At 53.2% G+C, this 27,091-nt stretch overlaps 1 protein-coding gene across 4 annotated transcripts in view; it reads right to left on the bottom strand.

Annotated features, from left to right (window-relative positions):
- The window catches only part of KDM2B (lysine demethylase 2B), a 121,921-nt gene that overhangs the window by 62,141 nt on the left and 32,689 nt on the right, over positions 1-27,091 (bottom strand). For 2 of the 4 annotated variants that reach the window (XM_058531377.1, XM_058531378.1), the window contains exons 7-11: positions 20,014-20,107; positions 18,810-18,963; positions 11,119-11,234; positions 5,344-5,470; positions 2,567-3,048 (exon numbers count right to left, since the gene is read on the bottom strand). In XM_058531377.1, the coding sequence (XP_058387360.1) occupies positions 2,567-3,048; positions 5,344-5,470; positions 11,119-11,234; positions 18,810-18,963; positions 20,014-20,107 (973 nt within the window). Of the gene's footprint in view, positions 1-2,566; positions 3,049-5,343; positions 5,471-11,118; positions 11,235-18,809; positions 18,964-20,013; positions 20,108-24,387; positions 24,520-27,091 lie in introns of those variants that run through there. The other 2 variants (XM_058531379.1, XM_058531380.1) reach the window with 2 other exon arrangements.

Genomic DNA, 27,091 nt, shown 5'->3' with positions numbered 1-27,091 from the left:
CATCTGCAAAATGGGGATAATAAAAGTACCACAGAGGGGCTGGCCCAGTGGCATAGCGGTTAAGAGCATGCCCTCCACTGCGGCGGCCCGGGGTTTGGATCCTGGGCACGCACCGACGCCACCGCTTGTCAAGCCATGCTATGGCGGCGTCCCATATAAAGTGGAGGAAGATGGGCAAGGATGTTAGCCCAGGGCCAGTCTTCCTCAGCAAAAAGAGGAGGATTGGCAGATATTAGCTCTGGGCTGATCTTCCTCACACACACAAAAAATAATAAAATAAAAATAAAAAAATAAAAGTACCCCAGAGGGTTGTTGGGAGGCTTCAGTGAGTTTCTATACTAAAAAAACACCTACAACAGCACATAGTAATTGAGATGCATTATCAGGAGCTGCCACTGAACCCCATAGTGGGGATGGAGGGAAGAAGGCTGGGCTCCTTGAAATGTGTCTAAGCCCCTACCCCAGGCCTCCTCCACACCATCCAGGGGCCCAGGCTGAATCCAGCCTTAGATGCCCATCAGGTGGGTATAGGTGAGAACTAGGAGGGGCCGAGTCCCATCCCTAAAAAGAAATCTGACCAACCAGGAACACTGCACATAAACAGATTAGGGACACAAAGCTGCTTTTAAAGGAAAAAAGGCTTTCCACAAGCTCAAAAACAACACTTCCTCTTAAAATGAATGTGTTTTTAACTCCTTTACATTTTGGGACTCTAATACTATTAATGGTTTTATTATTGATGCAAATATCTTGTTTTTACTTTATAGGACTCAGAAGAAAATAGTAGCTACATGACAGAATTCTAAGGCTTCCTTTAGGAAACGCAATACACAAAACTCCATGCCACAAGGTTAGCGGTCCAGGAACAGGTTCAGGAGGCCAAAAATCCCTGAGATTGCATGTAAAATTTTGTGTGTAGAAGCATACTTTCATAAAACTCTCAAGAGAGGTCAACAACCTCCCAAAAAGTCAAGAATCAATGGAAAAGACCCATTAGCAAGTAAAGATTTACTTTATAGGGATATTCACCACAGAGTTCTTTTACCTGGCAATTTCCCCAAGTTATATGATTTTCATTTCCCAGCACCTGGAGGGGACACACCTGCTAAATTAAATGAGGTATACCTGGATTAATGATTTTGTACACCTGCTCCCTCTGCTGGTGGCAGCTGTCAACCTACCTGCTGTGGGCTCTGGTCTCAACTCCACTAGACCCCAAGAGTTCAGCCCCTGCTCAGTGAGCACCTCGAGGGCTGGACACTCTTAATATTTCTAGATCCCAGGGCCTGACACAATGTTTCCTAAATGAATAAAGGAACAAATGAACTAATTAATAAGTCCTGGGTAGAGTTTGCAACCCTCAAAGAAGAGACTTAAATTCAGTTTCCAACCCCAGCAGGCAGCTGGAGTCACTTGGGAATCAGACATTGGAGAAGGAAGCCCAAATATCTCCTAGGCCTCACACCAAAAAGCCTTACCAATGCTGACACAGGAGGCAGTTTCGTGTGGTGTATACACACAGGAGCTCTGGAGCCACTCCTGGGTCCTCGTCCCAGCTCCCCCATCTACCTGCTCTGTCCCTTAACCTTTCTGAGCCTACTTCCTCATCGGGTAAGTGCAGATAATTAGGGTACCTTGCCTAGCACTGGTACCCAGCAGTAGTTTAGTTTTCAACAAATGTTATGATTATGATTACTACAGGACAAGGCCTCCCAGTGTCTTTTCTGGGAAATAAACACACTGCACGTTTGCACTCTGCCTGTAACAGCCTTCCCCATCCGGAGAACTCCTATGCAGCCTCTAAGGCCCAGGTCAAATCCCCCCGGCAGAACTGTCCCAGAGCCCAGGCCCCTGGTGTGGCTGATGAGTGTCCCCTCAACCCACTTCCATGCCCTGAGTACACACAGCATGCTCAGTGGCACTTAATTCCCTGTCTCCTGATTTCTTCACCTGCCTGCTTCCCTGCTAATTGGTGAGCTACCTGAGGGGGGCGACTGTGCCTTCCTGCTTTCTGTTCCCCCAATGGCCAGCACAGCTGGTGCTCAATGAGAGTTTGCTCAACGATTAGGCTCCATCTGGAGACCTCTGAACCTTGCGTGGCTACATGGCCCACCTTAGCTGGCCACCTAGAGGACCACCAGGATGTACCACCTGCTCACAGGAAACAGATGCATGCTTCAGGGGAAGCCAGCCCAGAACGACAAGTCTTCCTAACCAGGACGGAGGAGTCTGTCCCCAAACCCAACAACAGCACTACTAGCACACCTGTAACACTGCTGGTGATGTTTCTGATCTTTCAACAAGTGCTGAGACAGAACTCATTGTCAACCACAGAGCCAGCTTCCCCCAAGAGGTGCCCCTGCAGCTCTCAATGGGGGCCTCTGCTTAGACACTCTGGATGGGCTGGCTTGGACCAGAGGCCCCCAGAGGCCCCTCTGCGCCTGGACTTACACCAGGATAGTCTGCACCGAGCCACCCTAAGCTGCGCTGCCCTTGGGAAGCTGCACTTTGAACAGACCCTGCCGGGCCCTCAGCTGCCCAGCCCCAGACATGACCCTCTGCCCACCTTCACACCCTCCAGGAGTGCCTGGGGGTCCTCGATGCCCTCGGGGACACACTTCTTGTTTTCCGGGAGGGATTCAAGTTTCTCCACCAGAGCCTTCAGGCCCTTCAGTTCAAACTCGGTGAGGTGGGTCCATTTGGCGGAGACCTCGGTGGTGGGAGAGCCAGTGGGCGTCTTGGGGTAGTCTGTGGGCATCGTCGTGGACTTCACACTTTCCTCCGACTCGTTAGATAAAGTCCTCTTCAGGAAGCGCATGGCAGGTGCTTTGGGCTTCTTCCCAGGGGCCTCCTGGTCCTCGGAGGGGGTGCTAGTGGGTGAGGCAGGGCCATCGGCAGGCGGCTTGGGCGCCTTATCTGCACCCTCCTCCTCCTCCTCCTCCTCCTCTTCCTTCTCCTCCTCTTGGGGCTGCTGCTCACAGGACTCCTCCTCCATCTCCAGCCAGGAATCAGATGAGAAGCCGTCTACGCTGGGCTTTCTTGGGGCATCTACAGGGGGCAGGGGGGAAGTGGTCATAAAAGAGACTGAGATGATGCCCCAAACTCCCTGCTGGAAGTCCCTGGAACCTCCACTCAATGCGCCTCCCTTCTACTCTGCAGATAGAGCTTCTCTGACAGTTCTAATGGTCTGTGCCTCCCTCAGCCTCTAGAAAGGTTGGGGTCAATTAGACATAGGTTCAAATCCCAGCTCTGCTCCTTCCCAGCTATGTCTACCCAGCTATGTTACTTCACCTTTCAGAACACACTTGTCATTTTATTTTTCAATGTATAAAAATAAGGCAAAAAGGGGCCGGCCCCGTAGTGGTTAAGTTCAGCACACTCTGCCTCTGCAGCCCAGGTTTGGCTCCCGGGCACAGACCTACACCACTAGTTGACATCCATGTTGTGGCAGCAACCCACATACAAAATAGAGGAAGATTGGCAACGGATGTTAGCTCAGGGCAAGTATTCCTCAGCAAAAAAATAAAAATAAAAATAAGGCAAAAAGAGCACATATTATATGTGATTCCATTCACATGAAATGTCCAGAACAGGGGGAAATCTATAGGCAGAAAGTAGATTACTGGTTGCCTAGGGCTGGGATGTGGGATATGATAAGGAGGTGATAACGCAAGGGTAGAGGTTTCTTTCTGGCATGATGAAAATGTTCTAAAAATTGACTGTGGTGATGGTTGCACAACTCTGGAAACATACTAAAAACCCAAATTGTACACATTGAATGGGTGAATTGTATGATCTATGACCTCTATCCCAATAACGCTGTTTAGAAAATATAAGGCAAAGACTGCTTCCTCTGAAGGCCTGCAGTGAGAATTAAGTGAGGCGTCACTTAAGTGAGCACGGTTTTGGCACGCAACTAGCATTCGATCAATGAGGTGTCTCCCAAACGTCCCCTCTTCACTTTGGCAGATGGAATAGAGAGGCAGGGAGAAAAGAGTGACAAGAAAATTTAAGAAAAAAGTGGGCGCCGATGACCCAAACACTGCCTCAAGATTTCCTCTCCTGCCTGGAAACGGATTTGGGAACATTCTTCTATGGCCCTAAATATCCAAACGAGAGAAGTGACCCTCCGTTTCCTGGTCCTGGGGACTGCCACAAAATCAAGACTTTGGTCCCCAGAGGAATGTGTAGCTACTGCAACCACAGCGGCTATCACACTCTTTCAGAATCATTCCCCATCTCCTATAAGGCTGGGAGCTTCAGAAGAGCAAGTTGTAGGGTTTCAGTATTTTTCAACACCTGAATATCATATCCTCTGACAGGAATGAGACAACAGACCCCCAGATAAAACTGAATTTCCAGAAGGCAAATGAGCACTTCTTAATAAAGACCCCAGCAGAAACATTTGTTCGCCATCATATGCTCAGCCTGAAACCCCTAAAGTCATTAAGGAAGGGAGTCAAGGGAAGGAAGGAAGAAGGCTTACAGTGAGGGGGGAAAAAAAAAGACTCTAAAGATCCTGGATTGCAAGAGAAATCATGCAGACCCTAAAGGAGACAGACCGATCGCACTTTTCTATCCCGTGATGAGAAAGATGCAGCGAATGAGGCACAGCGCCTCCAGCATCCAGGAAAACCCCTCAACAGTAACAGCACAGAGGAGAGGGGCAGAAGCACACATCGCTCTTCGGGGCTGTCACAGCCAGATGCAACTTTGGGGAGGGCATCTGTGAGTCAAGGTTCAAGGACTGAGCCATTCTGGGGGGACGATGTCCCTTTAAGTATGGCAGTAGGGCAGGGCACCGCAGCTGCGGCTATAAATGCTCTCTCCCTGCCTCTGTCAGAACCACCCACTGCTCTGCCAAGTTGTCTCCAGCCCTGGTCACCCCTCCCTTTGGCTTAAAGCTGGCCTGGGATTTTGGAGACTGGCTGCGTCTCATGGGCCTGCTCCTATATAGACAAAAATCCAACCCCCCCGTGCTGGGAGAAAAAAATCAGCTGGTGGCCGGGAAGGAACAAAAAGAACCAGGATTCTTTGCTCTATGGGGATCCTGTTTCAGCAACCCTGCCCAGGCCTGGCCCCTCCCCACACCTGCATAGTCACCAGCCAGACCTGGAGGCCACTAACATGACTCTGTTGGGGTCACGATTTCATGTTCTTGGACTCTGTGTTCTAAGTGAAGAGCTGACAAGGATGGCTTCCCCTTCTAAGGGGTCTCTAGGATCTGCCCAACACTCTGACTCAAAAAAATTCCCGGAACCCAGGACTCCCAAAAGCCCACTGAAAACATGATGTCTGCCCCAGCTGAGCAGTTAAGACGGTCGGGCCCCGAGGTTCACTCACCAATAAGCATTGATTCTCTCTGGTATTCCTGAGTGAGGTAGGACCGCTGGGTCACACAGTACACGTATCTCTCCAAGACATACCAGCACATCTCATAGTAGAAGGGGTAACGGAATTTGGGCTGCACCTGAAAGCAAAGACCCAGGGGCGGAGGTCAGTTTCTGGAGGGCAAAGGGGAACGAGGGAGAGAATTAGGGGGGCAGGAGGGGTTCCCTGGGGGGAAGTTATTTTCATCATCTTAGCAAGAGCACAAATGATGTGAGGGAAAAATAGGGGATGGGCTGGAGGGAAGGCAGGAGGGAGGCGCTGGAAGGAGCAAGATACCAGTAGCATGCACAAATGAGGAGGAGGAGGGAGGAAGAGGCTATGTGACAGCATCATTTCAAAGCTCCCTGAGCTGTGCGCAGGGGAAGCTGGATGGGGTCCGCTTTGTGCTTCGGTGAGATGCCGAGAAGCAGAGTTGTCCCCTGCCCTGCCGACGGAGGGTGCGGGTACCTGCGGATGCAAGCCACGGCCTGATTCTAGCTACCACAGACAAGGGCTCCTCGTTGTTCTCAATAATTCTTGCACAGACTCGGCTACCCCTCCTTACCCTTTGAAAACCAGAAATCAACCCCCAAACCTCACCCATTTTCAGACAGGCTATCAAGCGTCTCCTGCCCTCTAGGAGGGAGGCCATGCCAGGTGGACCAATGAGGAGGGAGGGGGCGTGGCCTCTCCTACCTCTGGGGCGAGGCTTCAGAGGGGTCCACCTCCTGCTCCTCCCCCACAACCACCTGGCACTGCCCAGCCTCTGTTCCCACAGAGTCCCTCAGACACAAGTCCCCGGTGTCACTTGGGATGGCCCTAACACACCCCACGGTCTGGAGCAGGAATCCAGAGGGAGATCCCCTTTTGCCTGTTCCTTATAGGGAAGTATAGGTACAGATAGCTTTGTGTCTCAGAACTGTGAGAAGGCCTGGGCCCCAGGGGGATTGCGATGGGTGGCAGCGAGGGGTCTATACAGATGAGATGGTAGTGAAAGATGGGAAGGAAGCAATACCACTGATGGCCCTGGCACAGATGAACCTTCCAGAAACTGCATCCTGAGGGGGCAAAGGAGGAATGAGGGTGGTGGGAGAGTGGTCTGTCTCCCACCACTGGGCCCAAGGCTACACATGGATCCTGCACCTTCACACTCCCTCCTGGCCTGCTCTCTTGCCTTCTCATCAAGGGTGTGTCTGCCTCGAGGGACCTCTGCAGGGATTAGAGACCCCTCCTCACCTCTCCTTTCCTACCCTCCAGGAACTCAGGGAGTTGGGTGTCAAGCAAGCACACTCTCCCACTTTGTCTGCTGACAATCATCAGGTGACATTCTACATCTGGGACGAAGGCAAACACAAGCAGACAGGTCCTCCATGTGCCCTAAAATACGATTTTCCTGCCGCTCTCACAGTGCCCACCTGGAAAAGGCCCCAACTCTGCCCTCTTTGAGTCCCAGCTCCCCATCCACCCCAGGCCCCGCTGACTCAGTTTCCAGCTGTGAGGCCCTTTTCCCACGTTGTGGGCCTCACTTCTCCCATCTGCATATTGTGTCCATTTGCCCTCCCTGCCTCTGGTGGATGGTATGCTTTGGAATGAGATCCTGGCCGCCGCATGCTTTCGAGCTCCTCGGGGGGATGCATGGAGTTGGGAACATCATCTAGCGGTTTCCTTGGCTCCAGCTACTTTCCCGAGAACCTCAGTTTCATTGTGGGGATACTATCCATCTTTTTTCACAGTCACAGGATCAGTGTCCTCCGGAGTTTAAAAAGGAGAGGGGTTCCTCAGCCTGAGGCAGACCCTGACCTCCTGTGAAGAAGGGTTTGGGGGTCTCAGCCCCACCCCCACTCCAGAGCAAGAGCCAAGCCATTTTGAGACAAATTGCCAATACCTACAGAGCAGGCTGAGGACAGGTGGCCCGCTTCTTCTCAGACCCTCACTCATCTCCTGACTTTGGACTCAATTGGTAAAACTCTGATGTTGCTTTTGACTTTTCAAATTTTGGGAAACCGTCCGAGCCGCTCTGCATTGACGGGCACCATGGTGCCTGAGAATCTTTCTAGATTAGGAAAAAAAAATTTTTTTTGGCTGTATTTCAGGAGAGGAAGATAAGTATCCTCTCATGGTTGCTGAACCCAAGGGAAACCAGCTGGGTGGAAACAAATGCTGATGAAGGAATTCAGATTTTTTCATTTTATTTTTTTATTTTTTTTTTCCAAGAGAGCACGGCAGGAAACAAAATTTGCAAAGAATTGACTTACAAACGGGTTGTCGCCTTCCACCCTTCGCCTTCAAAAGGTTTCAGCCACATGCCTGGGAACATTAAACACACGATTGCTCAACATTATTTGTTGACAAATTCGGAGCCTCACCAAATTGAGCTGTTCACCAAAAGGCAAGGCAGTCAGAAAGCATGCAATGCTCCCAGCCTGGGGGTAATCAATCTATCAGCGGGTCTCAGGGGGTCAGTCTGAGTTCCCAAAAGCCCATTTGAGTGGCACCTGGCCATAGCCCTTCCTCATAGAGCTGAGTGACCTCAGGAGATCAGAACCACAGATGTTTCGGTGTATCTAAAACTCCCAGGTCTCAAGGACTTAAAACACTAAAACATGAGGGTGGGTGGAAGTGTCTTAAAATTTGTTTTTCTCCTGGAAAAAAAAAAAAAGTCAATGGAAAAAAAAAATCCAATGGTAAGGGAAAGGTGAGAGAAAGGGTAAATTATTTGCAATTTCCAAATAGATTCACTGGCCAAGAGGGAACGGGGCGTGCTGGCATTACCTTTCCTGAGAAGGCTGCTTTCACTAGAGCCATTAAGGAAAAAAAAAAAAGATAAATATAATAAGAGAGACGGCAATGTAATGAGTGATCAGCTGGACCATCCCTATCCCTTATCAACCTAACTGGAGTTAAAAACATGGAGTGATAGTTGTTGAGACATTATCTTCAAATAATAAACATGCAACACATCCACGCTTGGGTGTGGTTCTGCCACCCCTCTACATAGCTTGGAACGAGAGGGGGAAGATTTAATCCACACAAGGAGGGTGGGCAATGGAAACCCACCAGTCCCAGGCACCTGTGCCTGTTCGTGCTTCCCTTATAGGCAGCAGGGTGAAGTCACCTATCATCTGGCCCAGAAAAATTAAAGTTGTGAGAGAAAGACTTGGCTTCCTAAACACAGGAGAACTTTGGGGTTCCCCTGCTCTGGATGGGGGTCCCCCACCTTGTGCCACAAAGGCAAATTCTTTTTCTAAGACAAACCTCTACCATGGGGCTTAGAGACTGATGGTTTCCTCTGTTCCACCCCTGGGCATTTGGTTTCCAAGCAAAACCATGTTTTAGGACTCTTGAAAAACTATTTTTAAATGGCCATAACCTCCTTAAGAAAGCTCGCAGGGATGTAAAGAATTAAGCTGTAGTGAGCTGACAAGGAGCCCTGGCATTTTCTCTGGCTTCCAGTGCTCTCTCCCCAGCATCTTTTGTCTGCTTTGGCTCCTAAGACATAAACAATTGGGCCTTGTAGCCAAGCCCTCTCCAAAGACCAGAAATCAAAGCAGATTAAACAGCCTGCCACTGGTTCCAGCTCAGCCTGCCTGCCAGCCCCCCGCCCGTCAACCTGCTTCAGGGAAACCAGATGGGGTGCCTACTCAGATGACAGGGACAGTGGGGCTTGGGGGAGGGGACTCTGCCACGTTCATCCCGATGTGGGCGCGATATTCCACAGGAGCTCAGTGTGCCGCGGGGTTCCACTCCATTACTCTCCCTCCCGCACCCGCCGGGGGTGGGGGAGGGGAGCTGGGCTCCTAATGGAATGATGGGGCCCAAATCCACTGAGATGTATGATCTGGCTTCCCTGGGGGAGGGGGACGGCTGCCAAGCAAGTTGCCGAAGCCTTTAGAAATCTCGGCCTGACTGGCTTTCAGGAATTGCCTGGAAAGTCGTGGGCCTGACTCCTTGGAGATTTCTCCTTTTCTATCCCACACCTCCTAGTCTGCTCACAAACAAACTGGCCCATTCTTCAGGGCTGGCCAAAGAACAGTTGGCCGGAGCCCCAGACAGCACTTGACCCAGACTATGAGATGACCACTCACACCCAAATGGTGCCTTTCCCCTGAATGCCACGGGGCAGCATGCTCCGGAGCAGGGCTGGGGCTGGCCTCCCCCGACTGGGAAAGGGATGGTGGGTGGGCGACAAAGAGAGGCGCAAAAGTCCACAAAACGAGACCCAGTCTCTGCAGATCTGGGCACCCCAGGCAGCAAACCCGCCAATCTGAAGACGCACATTCGCCCTTGCAGCACACCTGACGGCTGAATGTGGCTCAAAGTGGTCCCCAGGAAACCCCTGGACAAAGTCCCTCAATGTCAGGACTGTTAAAAAGGTCAGATACGCACATAGCGGCTAAGACTCTGACTCCCTACGTATGTGATTCCATGCAGACTAAGGCCTGAAAACAAGACCAGGAAAGGCGGGGACCCTGGGCACAGGGCATCTGCCTATGAGACGTTCTTTAGGGTCCCGGCCCGGCAACACCTCTCTGGGACAAAAAAGTCATCTCCACAGCAAAGCCCAAGAAGACATGGTGTAGTCTATCCACACGATGGAATATGATTCAGCCATAAAAAGGAATGAAGCACTGACACATGCCACAACATAGATGAACCTTGAAGACATCATGCTAAGTGAAAGAAGCCAGCCACATATTACATGATTCCATTTATATGAAATATCCAGAACAGGCAAATCCACAGAGACTGAAAGCAGATTAGCGAGTGCCAGAGGCTGGGAGAGTGGGGAATGGGGAGTGAGTGCTAATGAGTATGGGGTTTCTTTTTGGGGTGATGAAAATTAGAATTAGAATTAGATAGAGGTGATGGCTGCACAACATTGTGAAGGTGCTAAATGCCACTGAATTTTGTACTTTAAATGGTGAAATTTACGGTATGTGAATTATATCTCAATTTTAAAAAGAAAATAAATATTTGAATAACTATAGAAAAAAGAAGAAATGGGCTCTTTTTCCCACCCTCGGACCTGTCTCAAATGCCTGGGGACACCTGGTCAAGTTTCAGCCTGGGACAGAGAGTGGCCAGTTCAAGTGGCCAGTGCTTTTCAGGGGAAACTCAGGGAGTGGAGCAGAGGGCACATGTCAGGTGTCTGAGCCTTGTCCCGGTCCTGGGGCGTGGGCCTGGGGGAGACTCAGTGTCTGAGAAGCTGTTACTGTCTCTATCAAGCGGAGCTAGAGACTCCCAAGTGGACACTGAGACAGAGCTCAGAGGCAGCACCTGGGGGACTCACAGACACTGGCTCCCTCAGGGCTCTACATCACATTTGGAGTCCCCGGGGGACACATGGCCAAGACCTGAGCCTTCTTTCCAAGGCCCCAGCCCCGCTCCAAACCACAGCAACAACAACCATGAAGTTCCCCCTACTCCCTCACGTCCCTTTCTTCACGTGGGAAGAAGGAAGAGGCAGGTTCCTGACATCTCACGGTGCTTTCTCAAGAGACACTTCCTCTTCAGCAAGGGGGTTTTGGCTGCCACTGGTCTGGAGGTGCACAGAAACCCCCAGGGCTCTGGCTGGGGCTCTTGTGGGCACCCCCTGCCCTGCAGAACCAGGACCAAGGCCCAGCTTGGGGCAGGGAGTGGGAGGGAGGGGACTGCGGAAGACTTCAGAGTGACTTGTCCACATACCCTGAGCGGCCGGCAGAGCTCAGGGGCCGGCACGCCCACGAGGAGAGAAGGAAGCCGCCTTACCCGTGTTCTGTCCTCGATCTCATAGATCCGCAGCTGCATGGGCACGTTAAAGCTGTGCAGGATGTTTCCGCCGAATACCAGCGAGTCTACAGGGGTGTAGACGGCATGGATCCAACCTGGGGTGGGGAGGGCAAAGGGAGGGTCAGCCACTGGCGCCTTTGGGGTCCTTCACCTACGCCAGCATATGCAGGAGGGTGCAGGAGGCACAGGTGAGCACCCAGGGCCGGGATCGAGGATGCTCAGGGCTGCCTGATGCAGTGAGCTGAGGCTCCTGGCTGGCCTAGGGGACTCAGGCCGGCAGCCCTACTGGACCACTGCAGCCAGTGACTCCTGGCTAGCTCAAGTCAGGTGGTGGGCAGCTGCAGACCAGCCCCCGCCTCTTGAGGAGTTGATGACAAAGGCTTCCCTTCCTCGTGTTGTTGTGGACATGGCTGCAGCAGCCAACAGAGGGGCAGACCCTGTCCCCCTCCCATGCCGGCCGGGGAGCTGGAAACCCCTCACTCGGGCTGCTCATATTTCCTTGAGCCTCTTCCTCAACATCCCAGGGACTGCCAGTCTCAGGAGGGGTCACAGAGGATTGCTCGGGGCCACAACTGAGAAGTGGTATCCTGCCAGGGCTGTAGGACTCAGATGCTTCTCCCTCCCCGAGTCCATCTTCTGCCATCAAAATCCTCCCAGGCCTGTTTTCAGGTGGTCTCCTTAGCCACACAAACCTGTACCCCCACATCAGCTGTGCCCTACAGGCCCTCACCTGCTGAAAAGTCTCTCTCCTGCCGACTGCAGCTTCTTGACAGCTTGGGTCGTGGCTTTTTCCCCTCCCTGAGCTCCTAGCCCAAAACCTGGCACAGTGACCAACATGATAACTGAGTGCTGCTCTGCTGTCAGGTACTGGTCTAAGGGCTTTACAGGGCTTAGCTCATTTAATTCTCCCCGAATCCCTAAAAAGTACATACTATATTCATCCCCAATTTACAGATGAGGAGACTGAGGCACAGAAAAGTAAAGTCACTTATCAGGATTGGAACCCAACGAGTCAGCCTCTGCTTGGTCCATAAAGGCTGAGGACGAAGCAAGCCACCGAATTCCTTCAGCGAGTAACTCACACATCTCAGACTGGCCATATTGCAAGTGCTCAATAGGCCTACATGGGGCTCCTGGCCACCATAACAGCCAGCGCAGAGCTAGGGGAGAGGTAGTATTATGATCCACGCCCATTCATGGATGCAGAAACAGAGGCTCAGAGAAGTTAAGTCACTTGCTGAATGAAGTCACAGCTGGTAAGTGACAGCACCTCCATTTTTCACTGCGATGCCGCACGGCCATTGCATCAAAGGCTTAGCACAGGCCTGCGAGTCCCAGGAGACAGGCCTGCAAACACGTATGGGAGGCAAAAAGAGAAACGTAGAGAGAAACAAGAGAGATGGAGGCAAAGACAGGACAGACAGAGGCAGAGAGATTCACGGTGAAAGACAGGATCAGCAGAAGGGAAGGGGACAGACAGGGCAACCCGAGATCCCGAGCCCAGGGGCCACCGCGCCTCTTCTCCTGACCCTCTTCTCCTGCCCCTGTGCCTAACTCATTTGCTCAAAGGACAATTCCAGAGGCCCCCCTGCTGAGTCCGAGTGGTTCCAGCTTCTGTCCTCTGGTGAGCTGAAACACGCCAGCCCTGAGTCACGGGCAGCCACCGTGGCCACGGCTGCCACCTGGGAAGAGAGCTCGGAGGCTGTGCGGTCACTGCTGGCATCTGTGCCGACACTCTGGGTGGCTGGCCCTCCCTTGCTGGGGGCAGTGGGTGGAACAGAGCTGGCGGTCCTCGGGGGAGCGCAGGGTAAACCGCCAGCCAAGTGCACCAGCACCAAGGCTTTATGTAACCTGGCTCTGCTGTTAGCTCCCCACATCTCTGGCTCGGGCACATCAGAGGCAGCCGCTCTGCTGGGCAGGTGTGTCCTTGTCAAGTTACCTGGGCACCCTCCCCACCACCTTCACCCGCTCTGTGCAGGATGCATATGGCTGCCGCCTTTAAAGTCTCGGTTTCCACATCTGCTTCAGCCTCTCCACCCTAGCTGTGCACCAGCTGCTTTTCTCAGCTGTACATTTTTAATTTTTACCAAGCAGAGCTACACTATTATTATTGTTGTTGTTACCACCATCAGCATTATTGAAGCAACATTGCCCAAGACTAGACCTAGGACTGCCGGGTTCAGGCGGATGCACATGGTGGGGTGAAGCCTGAACAGGAGCAAGGATCCCTGAGTCCTGTTCCTATGCTCCTCGTGTGCCCAGCCACCACCCCACAGAAAGCCCGAGTCCGGGAGCCTGGGTTCGAGACTGTCCCCAGCCCCGACCCACCATGTGCTATGGGGCACTTCTGCCCCCTCTCCTGGCCTCCCTCTGCCCGTGTGAAATGAGGGAGACCACTGCCTCCCTTGTGGGGGCCTTGGTGAGCAAGAACTCAATCCATGTAAGCAACTGCCACTGATATTCGAGGGCTCTGGAAGGAATGGGGCCCATGTGAACCCACATTTATCAGCCCTGGTCTCTCCCTTCTCCCCTATCAGGTGGAAACACAGACACACCTGACTTACATCTGTTACCCTGATGTGTGAGCAAAGAGGGAAACAGAAGAGAGGTGCTGTTGCAAGTAGGGGGGCAGGGAATTTGTATTCCCAGACACTCAAGAGGTTCTAGAAGCTTCTACCCACTCCCCTTTCCTCCCCAAGCCAGGGCCTCGCAGGTGGATCAGGCAGCCTCCTCTGATTAGAGTTGCTGCCAAATCCCTCCTCCCAGGCCCCCTCTCATCTGCTCTGTTAAACGCTTCCCTCAGGATGAACCAGGGAGTGGAAACAACAGCGTTCGTAAGCCCATCCTTGCCCACCCTCCCGATGGCGTCTCATTCACCACACCCCAGGAAGCATGAGAGAGCAGGTGCCCCTGGGCTGGTGACCGGGCTGGGGAGGCTGCTTCCAGACCAGAGTCACCGACAACATGAAGGCAGTTAACAGAGGCTATTCAGGCCAAGCAACAAGGGACAGATCCAGTCGTGGATGGAAAGCAGGTGACCCACAAAACCTACTGATGGGTGTTCCCTCGGTCCCAGGGTCCCAGGGACCCTGGGACCAGGGGGGCCGAGAAGGACAGTGGAGGCACATGGAATCTCGCCCACAACCCAGATGCCCAGGCTTCGGAATCCAAGGGCCCCCCTCCACATCTGTCCATCTTTGTGGTTGCTGCAGGTGTAAACCCAGAGGTCACAGAAGCTGGGGTGCCTCACAGAGGCTCATGTCCTGCTTCCTTCTCGAGCACTGATGAACTCGTGAAGGAAGCGCTGGGCCAGGCACCAGGGCTGGGCACTGCAGCGCCCAAGATGAAGCAAGGATGGCCTCTCCTTTCTAGAAGACTGGTAGCTGGTACCAGGGGCTCAAACTGGCAGGCTATGGGCTGCATCGGACCCTGGGGCATGTCGAGTTTGACACACCTGTGTTACAAGAACGGGGAACTTTCACAAGACAATCTCAACTGCTTCCTTCCGTAGAAAAATGAGAAGATGCACCCAGCAGGCCCCATTCCCACCTGGCCCTGACTGGTTGGAGCTGAGCAGCAATTGTCTGGTATTCCACAGCCCCACCACCCTCTGCCTCATGTCCAACCTGCTTTACTGCCACCCTTTACCTGCTCTGTACCCATTTTACAGATGGATCATCTGAGGCCAAAGTCACATTACACTCTTAAGTAGCTATCGGTTACTGTTTCTCAGACTTGCCCAAGTCTAAGAAATACCTGGGGCTACCATGAATTTTGGTGTCTTGGGTGGTTCTTATTACAAGGCAAGGATGGGAAATTCTTTCAGACCAGCCCAAGCCACTGACCCCAGGGTCCTTCCCAGGTCCCTATACTGGGCTCCACCATCCTGGTTGCTACGTGGCTGGACATGCCCTCAGCACGGAGGGAATCTGTCTGACATCCTCCCCAGTGCCTCCCACAGTGCCAAGTGGGCTCTTAAGAAAGTTTATTAAATGAGCAAATAATTCTCCCAAAGTCACAGGGCCGAGAAGGGGGACCAGACCCCAAGTCTGCTGACTCCCAGGTTAACGGGGAACCAGGTGGGCACTGAAACTAGACACACCTGGGTTCCCTGCCCTGTTACTTATTAACTGTGTGACCTTGGGCTAGTTTGTTCACCTCTCTGAGCTTCAGGAACTTTCTTTATTAAAAAAAAAGGGGAGGAGTAGGGGGGATAAGTGTTTCCTCATATGCTTACAGAGAAGGTAAGCAATGCACATAAAATGTTCGTTGCTCAGTAACATGAGTTATTATTACCATTAACTGCAGCTTCCCTGGGCTGGTGAAGCCAGAGAGGGAGGCCTGGCCTATGAATGTGGTCAGGGCTTTGGCCATAGGTCAGGTAAAGGAAAAAGATGTCAGTGGGTTCATCTGACTTCTTATTCCTTGGGGATGCATTCCAACTCCAGCTTTCCTCACTCCCAATAATCAGGCTGAATCTTGGTGACTCCCCAGCCACTCCTGGTCCTGACTCTGTGTAGTCTGGGGAGGCCACTGTATTCCTACCTCTTCGGCCTCATCAAGGGCTGGCCAGCTCAGCAGGACAAACCTAAGCCCCTTTCTCCAGGTCATCCCACTCCTCACTCTCCTTCAACAGTCTTCCTCTTCCAGGCAGCTTTCCTGGACTACCCAGGAACGAAGCCTGAAGAACCAGCACCCCTGAAACACAGCCAGCACCCAACCCCTTCACCCAGACACACGAAGAAAAAATTAAACAGTGTCTCACAAAGATATTGTGACATTTAAAATCTTCCCATCCCATCAGCATCCATGAGCTTTCACAGAGGTGATGAGGAGACTTCAGGCCAGCGTGCAGTAGGGGGACACATGTCTAATGTCACACTGTGAGGATAAAAACCCACGTCAGAGGTGGGAAATGCCAGAATTAGATTCTCCACTTCGATACAGAAAAACTCACATGCACACACCCCAAGCACCACAAATCTCAGGTGTGTGTCTGTCCGTGGCTCAGAGGGTGTGGACGCTGGCAAGAATCCCCAGGCCCCGGGAGGACCCACGATGCCCATCTAGTTCAGGGACTCCAAAACTCCAGTCCTTTAGTTTTCACTGGTTGGCAACAAAATGAGAAAAATGAAGATGGTATAGATTTTCATAAATCTATCAAATTTAAAGTACCGTCCTTTATTCTGGAATTACGTACTTCCAACCTTTTTAGTGTCATAATAGTCTTCCTCGCGTGAAACATCAGCAATAGCAGATGTTGGGTTGTTTTTAAATTAATGCCCATCTTTAGCAAAGCTACAAATTAATACCCCTGTATCAGCTTCTAACTTTTTTTGTATTTCATTGGTCCCTGAAAGCACTGCCTGGGAACCACATGTCCCCCCTGTCTCTGAGAAGGTGACAAATTCCAACTGTCCCTTTTTCACTTTCCAAAAATCCAGAAAAATATCCTGGTGTCTCACTCATGACCCTTAGAGCCAGAAGCCTTTGCTGTGGTCTAACTCAACTCCTGTTTGTTGTAGTTCAAATCCACATCTCCTCTGCCTGCCTTCGACAGTCACACCCCTGCTGTGGCTTAGATGCTGGTTCTTGAGACCTTTTCCAACTTCCTTAAGTCACCAAAATTAACACCCCTCCCATTCCAGATTGCGGAAAGCAGTGGGCCACCTCCCAGTTCTGCATAAGGTCCTGAGAGAAGAAGGCCTATCCTACCAGGATGGTTAGGAGGCCTGCGCTCAGGAGACAGGGTTGGAAGGGATCTTGAGGGTCCCAGAGTTCAGCCCCACCCACTCCCATGGCAGAGACGGGATAGTTGAGGCGCAGAGAGGGGAAGAGACCAGCCCGAGGTCACACAGAGAGTCAGCAGCAAGGCTGAGAGCACTCCAGAGTTCCTATGAGTCCACCAGGGCCAACCCCCGACACCTGCAGAGTGGCTTGAACACACTTCAGAAGAATTCACCTCCCTTCCAATTCTCCATGCCACATTGCTGGGGTGTACACCACCAACGCTGCCCACCAACTACAATCCCTTCGTGTCCAAAGCAGGGGTCCCTACCTTCCCCAAGCCAAACAGGCCCAAGGAAGACCTGGGGCTATGGTGACAAAGTCACCCTCACTAAACCCCGCCACCTCCAAATCCCAGATTTCCCAAATAGTGAAGTCTCCACCTTCTGCCCAAACTTCTAGAAGAGCCCAGGCATGCAGGCCCCAGCCCCATGGTGGGAACTGCTACCACAACCACCCCCCTTCACTTGACTCCACACACTAGTGCTTGACGTCCAGCTTCTAGACCAGCTCTCAGAAACCTCAGTGTAACCAGCTTCTCCATCCAGTGGATCTTAGTGGCCTCAAAGGATATGCCTGTCCTAAGGTCCAACCTTCCACTCGGTGGCAAATACTCTGCAGACTCCTTGACACACCCATATCTGGCCTCTACTTGTATACCTCATGTGGTGGGGAACTCACTACCTAGCAGAGCAAGTCATTCCAATACTACTTGGCTATATCTTTTCTTCCAGGAAATAATCTTTCACCCAGCTCACTGCCATTACCATACACCTTCACTTCCTTGGGCAAAACAACCCAATTCCTCCTTCAAACTCATCTCACCTGATACGATATCCAGACCCCCCCCCACCCCGCCGCCCCGCCATCTGTCCAGGTCGACTTCCCCTCCAAAGTTCAATGACCAAGAGGAACACAACCTCCTACATGTGGCCTGACCCCCTCACTCTAAACAGTGGGAGTGCCACCTCCTTCTTCCTGGGTAAAATGCATTAATTTTAGCACTAATGCAGCCTAAGACCACACTCCCTGATTCCTAGGTCACCTGCCACATCCACTAGTGACTCAGCCTGCAACTGGCCAAAAGCCCTCAGTCCATCTCTGAAGAGCTGTAGGCAAGTAGGTCTTAGCTCACTCAGTCCTCACAACCACCTGGGAAGTCTTATTCCCATTTTACAGATGAGAACACTGAGGCACAGAGAGGTTGAGTCATGTCTGTGAAGTCAAAGATTGAAAGCAACAGAGCCGGAATTTAAACTAAGGCCGTGTAGTCTGGCTCCAGGCCAGTGCTCTTAATTACTGCCCTCTGCTGTCACTGTAGAGTTAATTTTTTTTCCAAGTGCAGGAACTGACATGGATCCCAATGACTTTTCACCTTGTTCTGCAGGAAGGAGGCTGCCACTGTGGGTCCTTCTCCGACAACACATTCCCCCCTACCCAGGCTTTGGAGCACTCCTGTAAAACCTCACCCCCTGGGGTCTGCCCTTCCCCAGGGCCTGCCTCCCAGGGTCCTCAGGGTACATGTACCCTCCTCCCCACAGGACCAGCGTCAGTCATCCTCTCACACAGAAATCTCCGCAGGAAGTCCTGGGGAAGGCGTTCAAACTTCCCCTGAGGGACAGCCCTCGGCTTTCTCCCAGGGACAGAACTCTCATTCCACAGCAGGGAGATACAGGTGCCACTCGAGAGGAGAATGGGCTGTTTCTCCCCGCAACCTGAGGCCTGCTCCTCTCAGGGACTGCCAATGGCCAGGAGGCCCAGAGAAACCCCCGTCACTTGGCCTAAAACCCTGGCTGAGGCCACAGGGACACAGGAGACTACTCCGAATGCTGGGAGAGTTGGTGGCCGAGCAAGAGCCCAGTGCCAGCCTTGCCAGAACCTACCGGAAGGGATGAAGAACGTGTAGCCCTGTTTCAGCTCAATTCTTTGGCATCGCTCCACGCGGTCTCCCAGGAAGATATCGCTCTGTTTGCCTGACAGCACCCACTCCTCGTACAGTGCCAAATTGTGCAGAGTTGGAGGAATCAGCCAAAAGATCTTGGGAGGAAAAGGAGGCAATTAGCTGAAGATTCAGGCCAAGGTCTCTGATTTCATCCCGGCTCTACCACAACCCAAGGAGACAGCCCCACCTGCCTGGGAGGGGGAAGAGTAGGAGAGGATTCATTCCCAGGGACCCCCTCCCTGACCGGGCCCAAATGGTCTCTGGGGAGGCAGAGAGGGCTGTGCCACCCTTCTGGGATGCCCCCTTGCCCGCCTTTAGGGACTCTCCATTCCAGCTGAAACACCAGTGGGGGAAGACTTCCTGAACTGGGTGGAACATTCTTTCTCCTGAGCCACAGGCTTGTCGGGGAGGTGGGGGAAGGAGAGGAAGGGGAATTTCCTAAGTTGTATGATAAAATGGCCCAATAAATAAACCCAGCTTGTGCTCACTCTGGAGAAGGAGAAAAAACATCTGGAACCAAGCAGGATGACTTCCTACCCAGAATTTCTTTCAACATGTTCCCTTAAAACAAATGCACACGCCGACCCAGACGAGCAGGGTGGCACACACATGTTGTCAAGGAGCACCTACATCCGTGCAGGGACCTCTCTGTCCCCACATAGATGTGCACACAGAAGCAAACACAGCAGGAGCATCCTGAATGCATGCCCCGCCTCCTTTCTCTGGGTGAAGGCTGTCCCTAAGGTAAAATGTTCTTGGAGGCAGGTGGTGCTGGCAACCAGACTTTTAAGTTAAAAGGTCTCGGTGCTGGAGCTGAAACTATGGGGACGTGAGGGGATGCTGGAGGTTCTTAGGAGCCAAATCTAGAGTTCTAATCTGGCCTAAGGTACTTGGAACATTCAACTGAGTGAGCAGGTGTGACAGATGACCAGATGTGATACAAAAGAGTTGACCCTGATCTTTCCCTCCAGAAGAAGACAGAGAGTGAGGAGGTGGCCCCAGGGGGACCGAGTGGCCCTAAAAGTACTCACAGGGCAGAGGCTGGCTGGAGGAGGGGGGCAGAAGGAAGGGGAAAGGTGAGTGAGACCCTCTATGTCCAAACAGCCAAAGATGTACAGAGAGTTAAATAGACTCAACTTGCTCACCTTCCCACCCCGGAAAACATGGTACCACACGGAAGTGCCTCCAAAATCAATGTGGAAGTCAGTGAAACAACCTTTCACGCTCATCAGACAGTACCTGTAGCACAGAAGCGGGGAAGCAGAAAAAACAATTCAACGCCTGAATCACAGGAGGTGAGCAAACAGCTTCAGAGATGCTTGACCTGCTGCCCTTTTAGAAACGCTGACACTGGGGAATTTTCTTTTCTTTTCTTTTCTTTTTTAAACCCAAATCTAATCGGAGTTCCCCATGGGGGAAGCCCCTGTGATCAAGTGACAAATCTCAGGCTTTGGCCACCTGACCCCAAGGCTGGGGGAGGCATTTTTGTTTTCAGGTTCCCGAGAGAGAGCCGGCAACCCACAGGCCACTTGGTTCGGTTTCTACTCTTGCCCCACCCCCACTCCTGCCCAAGTAAGAGGCTTCCTCTCTGCTCCTTCGCAGCTCAGATACCTGTCATTCTCCCAAGCTGCCAGCCCCCTTTATAGCATCTGGGCCCCCTGGAATTCAGTTGTAAACCACCTGCATAGCTTGCCAATTACCAGTCCCCATTCATCTCCTTATTCATTCAACAATCATTTCCTGAGAGCCAACCAGTGGTTCAGCCCAGAGTAGGCCCGGCACTTAGAGAAGTACATAACACCCCTGCCCTTAAGGATGGGTCACTCTTCATGGAGCACCGCACAGAAAAGCTGAATGGCAAGACAAATGGCAAGTGACTTCGAAGTAAGCAACGCAGCTAAAAGTACAGGGGTCCCAGTAACAAAAGACCACATGGTGCATGATTCCATGTATATGACATGTCCAGAGTAGGCAGATCTATAGAGACAGAGAATAGATTAGTGGCGGCCAGGGGCTGGGGGAGTTGGGAGGAAATGAGGAGTGACTGCTAATAGGTACAGGGTTTCATTTTGGGGTGATGAAAATGTTCCAAAATTGATTGTGGTTGCACAACTCTGTAAACATACTAAAAGCCACTGAAGTCTACACTTTAAATGGACAAATAGTATGTGAATTATATCAGTAAAGCTGCTAAAATAAAAAGTAAAAGGATTCAGAGAAGACCCTGGGGTGGGGTGGTGGACAGGCAGAGAGGGAGGGAAGGAGAGAGGGAGGGAGAGCCTGGCCCTTAGAGGCTTGGACGGAGGGAGTGCATTCAGGAGAAGAAGGAACCCGCCAGCAGCCCCCCTTCTGAGCTCTAGCAACAGCCAGATAACCCACCCTCCCTTGCAGGAACTCACCAGTCTCCTCCCTGGACATGCTGCCCTCCTAGGGGTGGGCAGAGCTTAAGGAGGAGGAGGGACAGAGCAGGCTTCCAAGTCTAGGCCTGGCAGACAGTGGTGCCAGGGCCCCCTCCCTCCCACCCACCCCTTCCCACAAGAGCCACCAGTGGCACGGATGGGGCAGCCTCCCCACTGCTCCTGCCCATACACCTTGGCATCTCCGGAGGCCCGCAGACACATGCTTACCCCACTAACCTCTTTTCCCCGCTGCACTTTGCTTTTCCATGGTTTGGGGAAGGGGAGAGGAGAGGGGCGGAACCCGCAGGGAGGAGCCAGCAGCAAGCCCGAGAAGAGAGAATGGGGGGCGTGGGGCTGAGCTGGTTAGGAGGCTGGAGGGCTCCAGGTGCCCCCTCCCTCTGGCTGCCTTTTGCACCTCACATTCAGGTGGACCCGGGGCTCGGCAGTATGCAGGCGGCGTGCCCCGCGTCCCTCCTCCGGATAGGCTGGAAGGAGCCTTAACCATGTGTCTGCAGGAGGCTGACAAATCAGAAGGCCTGCCCGCACATCAGAGCCCCGCTGCCTAGCAACCCCATCGAAGGGGAGTAGTTGACAGCACAGGACGCAGCCCTGTCACGAAGACAGGCGCGGGCTGCGGTGCTGGCGCTGGGGTGGTTAAAGTCCCAGCTCGGGCGCCGGCTCCATACTCTCCCGCCTCCCCCAGCTGGCCCAGCCCCAGCCCGGTCCCCACTCTGAAGGCCTGGGTGAACCTCTTCTCTCCAAGGAACGGGGGGGGGGGGGGGGGGGGGGTCTGAAGCCCTACCTACCCCACCCCCACAGACCACACCGGCCTCTTCTCTCCAAGCACCACTTCAAAATATTAGTCCTCATTTTCCTAAAACCACCTCTTCGGCTCCTCTTTTTTCTTTTCTTTTTTTAATCTAACCTTGGTTTCCACCCCCTCCAGGCCTCAGCAGAACACAGTCTAGGGAAAACAATTTAAGTGTTTGTGGCGTGGAGCTAGGAGATGTGCTTCCTTCAATCTGCAGCTGGATACCCGCTCAGGTGCCTACTGAGAGGAAAGGAGAGAAGCTTGGCTCTTGGGCTGCAGGCCCCGGGCCTGCCTGGCCAAACCGGTCAGCGGCCCCCCAACCTCCTGCCCCAGACCCAATCTCCCCAGCACGTATGGAAAACGGAATCCCCGCGAGCTGCGGCTGCCTGTGCAGGGAAAGTTCTCCAAGTTGGGCTGGTGTCTGATCTGCCCTCCCAGTCATCCTCCAGCATCCTCTGAGGCCCCTAGGAGCTGGGGGGTGCCACTTCCAGACCCGCCCCTCCTGGAGAGGCCCCTCCTCCCACGTCCCTCATTTCCTGGCCGCCAGGCCTGGCCACCCCTCCCGCCGGGCAATTGCATGCGTTAGGGCGGCCAGGGTGGCTGTGACAGGGCGGCTTTGTCCGGGCCCCTGCAGCCGCCACCCCCGCCCTCCCTCCCGCCCGCCCCACGCTCATTCCGGGTCTCCCCCTTCACTCCTGCTCTCGCTTGCTCTGGCGTGACGCCTTTGCACTGACCTCTACAGCTTCCTCTTCCAAAGCACACCGCAGTCACATGGGCACCCCGGCTCGGTGCCACGGCCGCTCAGCGCTCCCCGCGGCCGGCCAGCCACCCTGGCTTCCGCCTCGGCGGCCCCCTGCCCGGAAAGCCGCGCCCCTCGACACCCCCCACCCACGGCCTGGGTGGCTTCCGTGTAGGAGAGCACCCTGCAAGTTGGGGGCTGAAAATCGGGAGCCCCCGAGCTAAGCCTTTGGGGGTTCCCGCCTCCCGAGGCCCGGGCCGGCAGGGGAGGAGCGTGGTAGGAGGGGGCGCTGCACCTGCAACATCAACTTTGGGGCACTACCTGGGGTCTGGGGAGGCGGGGCGGCCGCACCCCGCCCTTTTCCCTTCAACTTAGCGAAACTCCCGCGGCAACCCAGGTGGCGTCCCCTCGGGCAAAGGTCTGGCGGGGTACCTGGAAATCTGGCACAGGGGGACGCGGCTGGAGGCGCGTACACACACTGCACACTTACACGCAGCCCCGGGAGACACAAAGAGCTGCTCCGCGACGCCGGCCGTGCAGCCCGCGGGCGGGAGGCGACCCCACCCCGCCCCGGCGCGCGCCGAAGGAGACGGGGCTCGAGGGCAGCCCCGGCCCCGCGGGGCGCAGCGCAGGGACGCCCGCCCAGCCCCGCCCGGCGCGCCCGCGGTTACCCTCGGCGGCGGCGGCGGCGCGGCTCCCGGGCGTCCCTCTCGGCGGCGGAGGCTCGACGCGCGCCCGGCCCCGGCGACCCGAGCCGAGCCCCCTCCACCGCGCTGCCAGGCCCCGGCCGAGGACAGCGGAGCCCTCGCTCGCTTCCTTCCTTCCTCGGGGAGCCGGGCGCAGCCTGCGCTCATCCCCGCGCTGAAACTGAACACCGGCGCGGCGCGGCGGCCGCCAGGGAGGCGGAGGGAGGCCGCGGCGCGACAGGGAAGCGCGCCTGGCCCGCGCCGGGGGACGCCGCCGCCGCCCTCGGCCGCCCCCTCGCCCCGGCTGGGTGGGGGCACGAGGGTAGTCCTCCCAACCCCCGTTCTACCGGCAGGCGCGCGGGGACCCCCACACCCCCGTTTTCAGGCAGCGTGGACGCCGCCGTCCTGCTGCTGGAGGTGACGACCCAGCAAAGCCACCTTCCTTAAATGTGCCGATCTGAGCCCGGCTAGGGAAAGGACCAGTGCTAGGGGTTGGAGGGATGTCAGACCCAGGGTATGGCAGCCCAGAGACCAGGGATGCAGCTCTGGCCCTAAGACAGACTAGCTGTGTGACCTTGGACAGCTTATCCACCTCTCTGAGCCATTTCCTTGTCCTAACGGCAGGGAGGTGAACTAAAGTTCAACTCTGCCTTCTAAGATGCTCTTTTGCTGCCCCTTCCCTTACCTGCCCCCTTAGTAGCTATGTAACCCTACAACATAGAATTATTGTGGGAATCATTGAGATAAATACATGTTAACACAGTACCCAGTACTATGATACTTGGATCATTTAATCCAATTTTCCCAACAACCCTATGCGATCATTCCCAGGATTGTCCCCTTTTTGCAGATGAGAAAGCAGAGACTCAGAGGTAGTGACTCACCTGGTCACTACCCTGGTCCGTGGTGGTGCTTACCCAAACAGTCTGTCCCGGAGTTTCTCAGCCCTTCTCCCAGGTCTACCTGCGAATCCCAACACTCTCAAGAAGCAGAGTCTGCAGGTTACAGCCAAACCTCAACCACTGACTTCCGGCTGAAGGAGCTGGTCCAGCTCAAATCAGAAGTCCCACCCTCCAGGGCATGCTCACCAGGGCCACCGCCCTCCTCCCATCCTGTCCCCACACCCTTCCCCCAAACCACAGGGGGCAGGAGACAGTGATATAGCCTCTGCAGGGGCAGAAATCAAGCTTCTCCATTCTTTGACCAAACCCCATCCACTGGGGCTACCTGCTAATATTAATTAATTGGTTCCAATTATCAAGTGCTAATAATAACATCTATTTACATGCATGATATCACTTCACCCTTAAAACAACCCCAGAATCCCCATTTTAGGGAAGAAAACATTGAAGCCATTTCAGGGTGGTCAATGCCGTGGGCCAGGGTGTTGCTTCCTGGAGTCATTTATGGATGGCACACCCATTAGTACCTCCCCACTGGCCTGCCATGAGGTCAGACTGTGAGCTCTTTGGACCCGGTTGAGTTGTTCACCATATGTATGTCTTGCCTACTTAAAAGAAAAAATAATTACAAGAAATATCCCCCATTTGGATTTGAGCACCAGTCATTGAGCATCCCTGAGCAAGGCCTTTAACACACACCAAACAGAGGTGGAGGTAAATGATTTAAGGGAGGGGAAGACCCTGACAGCTGGACCAGGCTGTCCACATGAGAGAATTATTCTTAGTTTTTTTAGTCACAAATGCCTCAGCTCCTTGATGGCAGGGACGACATCAGATTCATCCACGTAAGCATAGCCCCCAGCAACACCCCTATCATTATTCTAATCAGCTGGGTGACATTGCACTAAATCTTCCCCCTTCTGGAACTCAGCATTCTCATTTGTTGAACTAGTCAAGGGCCTCAAACTGGTGACCCTCATGGGTCAAACCAGGCCCTAGATGTGCTTGGTTTGGCCAGCAGTGTTTTAAAAAAAGAAAAAAAAAAAAAGAATTCTTGAAGGCCTGCCTCTCCAGTTATCCACAGGCCACACCAGCCCCTTCTGTCTTACAATCAGCTGCTACACCCATTACCTGCATGGAAACACTATGAACTTCAGTTTCTTGGCCTTTAAAATAAGGGTAGTAACTGCTTGCTGTACTGAGATATGTATGCTAAACGTCTGACACAGCGCCTGGGTCCATACATGGCAGCACAGAAAAGGCTGGCTTTCTTTGTTCCTTTTTGAAAGGTAGAGAGGTAGAGAAGAAAAGCCAGGAATCCAGAGGCTTGGGGCCTGGTGCACGGCCCACAGCTTCCTCCCTGTGTGACACTGGCAGCCTCTCCAGGTCAGTTTCCCTGTCTGATATATGACGCTGGGATGACCATTTATGATGTCAGCAAACATGGTTGATGAGACTTAAAAGGTGAATGTGGGTTGCAGAGATAAAAGTCCTATGCAAATGAGAGGGAAGGTAGATTGAAAAGCAGAGGATGCCAGGATTCCAATGGCATCCGGGGCCCCTGTGTGTCTACTCCAGTTTACGTGGACAAACATCTTGCCCATCCACATTTCACATCCACTAGAGGCTCCATCTTCCCCACAGCATGGGAGGGAGGCAGGGCAGGGGTGACAGTATCCCCACTTTGTAGAAGGGAAAACTGAATCTCTAAGAGATGAAAGACTTGCCATGGCCATCACAGAGTGGCAGAGGCAGCCCCTGAAACATGCTCATCCCAGTGCCTGTTTTCATCCTCTGTGTTTCAGATTTGCACCCCCAAATTTTCCCCACCACCCCCAGGAAGTACACAGAGAGAAAAATGCAATCACCTCTCAATTTTTGGGGGGCAAAACATATGCTTTATGTGGGGTCCCCTTTTTGCCGGGCTTTTGAGCTCTTTCACTGCTTGTCAGTCCACAGCATATCTCCATTAAGCTGCAAACCTCATGTCTGCAAGTCCTGTGTGCTATAGGAGCAGGTGAGGAGGGAAAAGACTTGCTAATTTCCTTCTGGAATGCATTATAAGACCCAGTGGTCCTAAGTGAAAAGGGTGTGCCATAGACCTAGGAGATTGTGGAGGCTTGAAAACATGCCCACAAAGTCTTTAAGACTCCCCTTCTTCCAGAGGCAGAGCTCAATTCCCCTCCCCTTGAGTGTGGGCTAGACTCAGTGGCTCACTTATAATTAATAGAATATGGCAAAAGTAAACAGTATGTGACTTCCAAAATTAGGTCATAAAAGGCACTGTGGCTTCCTCCTTGCTCTCTCTTAAACCACTTGCCATGTCGAGCAGCCCAGCGGAGGGGCCCATGTAATGAGGAACTGAGGCCTCCTGCCAACAGCCATGTTGAGTGTGCCATCTTGGATGTGGGTCCTCCAGCCCCAGTCGAGCCTTCAGATGAATGCAGCCCAAGCCTAAGACTTGACACAAGCTCATGAGAGACTCTGAGCCAGAACCACCCAGCTAAGCCACTCCCAGATTCCTCACCTACAGAAACTATGAGGTAAGGCTTGTTTTAACCTGCTAAGATTTATTTTTTTAATTGTGAAGTTTTAGAATAATCTGTTATGCAGCAATAAACAACTGATACAGAGATACTCCCAAATAATTGTTACTGTTTATATGATTATGAGGAGTTTTCCAAGA

This window comes from Diceros bicornis, chromosome 35 (genome assembly GCF_020826845.1).
Source record: "Diceros bicornis minor isolate mBicDic1 chromosome 35, mDicBic1.mat.cur, whole genome shotgun sequence".
NCBI lineage: Eukaryota > Metazoa > Chordata > Mammalia > Perissodactyla > Rhinocerotidae > Diceros > Diceros bicornis.
This window is presented reverse-complemented; position numbering and strand designations above follow the sequence as displayed.